This window comes from Dipteris shenzhenensis, chromosome 28 (genome assembly GCF_047967505.1).
Source record: "Dipteris shenzhenensis isolate YYH24624 ecotype China chromosome 28, Dip_SZ_1.0, whole genome shotgun sequence".
Lineage (NCBI taxonomy): Eukaryota > Viridiplantae > Streptophyta > Polypodiopsida > Gleicheniales > Dipteridaceae > Dipteris > Dipteris shenzhenensis.
This window is the reverse complement of record NC_141623.1, coordinates 51,111,036-51,114,181: the sequence shown is the minus strand read 5'-3', so window position 1 is coordinate 51,114,181 and position 3,146 is coordinate 51,111,036. Positions and strand designations below refer to the sequence as shown.

Here is a 3,146-nt window from a genome sequence, read left to right as displayed (position 1 = left end):
AAACTTAAGGAAACCTGGCTCACAGACATGGTTGTGACGCAAGTGCACCACAACAAACGACCTAGAATCCTTTTTGCAGGATAGAGACTACCACAAGGTTTTACCCATCTTCTACCGCTCCCTGCAGAACAAAAGCAGAACAATAACAAACCACAGGGTAATGTGATTCAAAAGTCCATAAAATTCGTTTTGTCCTTTACAGGGGGAAGGGGGGTTGGGGGGTCTATGAGCTCTGCAAAGCACAATGGATACGGTGCCACACTCCAATATGGAATTATTGGGAGCCCGACATGTAAAAGAATGCAAACCAGAACGTTCGTTCCTTTCCAAGATGAATCAACTATATCAATGAATGCTACAAATCTGATTAGAAATAAGATAATGTTCTACACAGTTCTCTGCTATCTTGGCAGTCTCAGCATCCAAATCACTAAATCTTAGTAAATATGCTGACCCTGATAGCCTACTACCTTACCTGCAAAGTCTAAAAGAAGAAAGATGATACCTGGTGCACACTACAAAGCTTACTTTTAAGTTGCCTATGATAGTATAACAGAAAGCTTAAATGAAAAATGACAACACAACTCCTTCGTTGCGTTATCATCAATTGAGAAAACAGTATGTTCAAGGAGTATCTTAAGATAAATAACCAAAGAACTCCCAAGTAACTTTGGATCAAAAGAGGGCCGCATGAAGACAAAATTGTACGTTAACACAAGCACACCCACTTGCAATGGCCATTCTGAAGTCGGGCAGCACACAGAACTGATTTAACAGAGGGCCACACCCATCAAAACTAATTCATTTTCCTAATGAGGGCATTCACTTTGTCCTCCCGATTTCCAGCATCACCTCCCTCAATGTAGTGGTTTCGCTTCTTCTTCAAGCCCCCAAGTGGAGCGCTCAGCTTGAAAGGCCACAAAAAATTGTTTGCTTCCTTGAAATGAGGCCCAACCGTGTAGATTTCATGTAAAAGATCCTCAATACAAATAATCCCAAACTTGCCGAGTGCCTACAATAAATCGTCCGGACAATAGTATTAGTCATCCTTATCAAAGAACACAACGCAATGTAAACAGGCATGAGTAACCTGACAGAATGAGCACCTGTTCGATGATTGAGTTGTCTGTCAAAGGAATCCTCTGTTTGTTTACCTTGCCGAAGCCTCTCTTATATATCAGCTCTTTAACACTCTTTAGGTTTGGATACCTTTCCATTCCAGCCACAAAACAGAGGTAAGATTAAACCGCACCGCTGCACTAGTTTATTCTCCATTGGCATTGCAGAACAGGATAAACACCAAACTAAAGCGGCAGTTGAAACTTCCTTCGTTGGATTAGCTTTAGAAAGCTAGATATTCGGGAAATACCGATCATAAAAGTTAGAGAGAGGTTACCCATATGTCACATAAGGTTCGACCCGACGCAGCATATTTACGGTCGCCTTGTTCACCTTTAGAAACACTCCGTTGAAAATCTATAAAAATTTCAAGGCCTCGGAAGATTCAGACGATCTCGCATAAGCCGTTTTACAAAAGAATGCAAAAGAAAAATAAAAGAGTCGGTCCAGTTTACCTGTCTCAAGCGTAACAGCTGTAGAATCTTCCGGGTCTTGGGGTGCATATCGTTAATTCTACAAACAGCCTTGACATGTTCAGACACTGCAGATTCCAAAAACCTACGAGGGTCCAAGCTGACAGTACTTCCACTTACCCCCGAATACGAATGACAAACAGAAGCTTGGCTTCAGGATCGACATAAAAACCACCCTTCAGCTTAGCCTCGCGCTTCAATCTGATAAGGTCTTGCTCCTGCGAAACATGAGCAACGTCACGCTACAAGTAACAAGGTCAATTCCACACGGAAAAGAGGCGGCATGACCCTTGCCTGTTCTCTGTACTCCTTGATGTACTGCTCGGCTCGCTTGAAGATGACCTTTCGGTTTGCCAAACTCTTGACTTTGGCGTCCTGAACCTGCCTCTTACGCGACAAGGCCCATTGCTCGTCACGCTTACGCTTCTTCAAGACGGATTCGGGAACGGAAGGAGCTACAGCCTCCTCAGAGCTCATGGTAGCGGAAGACGAAACACAGATTAGGGGGAGGGCAGGAGCAGCAGCCCAAATCTGAGAAAGAAACAGAAGTTCGGGCTTGTTGCCCGTTTTGATTCACTCATTGCCAACTCTAGGGCATCCCCGTAGCCGTCCGATCTCCTTTGATCCACGCTTCCCATCACTCCCACTATTGGCTAGATTTCACCTACGTTGAGACTTAACCTAGGTTGAGGCTTTCCCAAAACTTGGTTAGTCACCTTGGATGCAGGCTTAACCTCACGCTTGGAGGACATCCCTCCTTATATATGGGGGTGTTCCTTATATATGGGGGTGTCCCCATAAAATACTTGCAATGTGATTGTGGGAGTGGTTTGTTGCAAGAAAGCATGAGAAGGGCCTCCTAGCAAAACGTTTTAGCTCACTGTTAGGGCCTGGAAGCCTAGCAAAGCCTCTCACTGGGAGGAGTTTCAAATTTTCTTTTTTGAGAAGGCTCTCAGGAGAAGAAAAGTCACTCTTTTCTTTTGCCTTTCTATTCCTAAAGGGATTGATGTAAATGAGTAGGATGTAAATGAGTAGAGGTACCAAGTTTGGAACTTCCTCTACTTGCCCACATTGCCTCTCTGTTGAGGAGTTCATTCAACATTATTTATGGGATTGTAGACAAGGATTGCAACACTTTTGAGTAAAATTGCTCCCTCCCTTTCATCGCCTCAGGCTCAATGGCCTAACTGTCTTTGTTCGAGCCTTGGGTGTTCTATGAGCTGCATAGCTCCTCTAAGGCTTTTTCAGTCCCCATCATTTGGTTCATCCATGCTCTCTGGGTGTTGTTCCCCCTTCTCCCTATAGACCTACACATGCCTCAGGGACACATGATCATAGTGAGCATTTGAGATCTTTTTGCACAAAGGCACTTGATGGTTCCACCTAATGTCTCTTAATGACATAGTTGCCTACTTGATGATGAGGAAGCATCTAGAAAGATACATAAGAACCAAGAAAAATAAAACATCACGTCATAAGTCCAAAAGAGTTCTCTCGTCAAAATGATGGGAGCATGGTTCATTCCTTATCATGTGCCTCTTAGCGATTGCCTAC

At 43.8% G+C, this 3,146-nt stretch overlaps 1 protein-coding gene across 1 annotated transcript; it reads right to left on the bottom strand.

Moving 5' to 3' along the window:
* Positions 1-561: 561 nt before the first annotated feature.
* On the bottom strand, positions 562-2,147 carry LOC147883691 (large ribosomal subunit protein uL30y-like). Its single transcript, XM_087399303.1, has 6 exons — positions 1,887-2,147; positions 1,713-1,810; positions 1,575-1,632; positions 1,397-1,476; positions 1,107-1,209; positions 562-1,012 (listed from the first exon to the last, which is right to left on the bottom strand). The coding sequence occupies exons 1-6, from the start codon at positions 2,067-2,069 to the stop codon at positions 797-799; spliced, it is 738 nt and encodes a 245-aa protein (XP_087255429.1). The 5' UTR covers positions 2,070-2,147; the 3' UTR covers positions 562-796.
* Between the last annotated feature and the right edge of the window lie 999 nt (positions 2,148-3,146).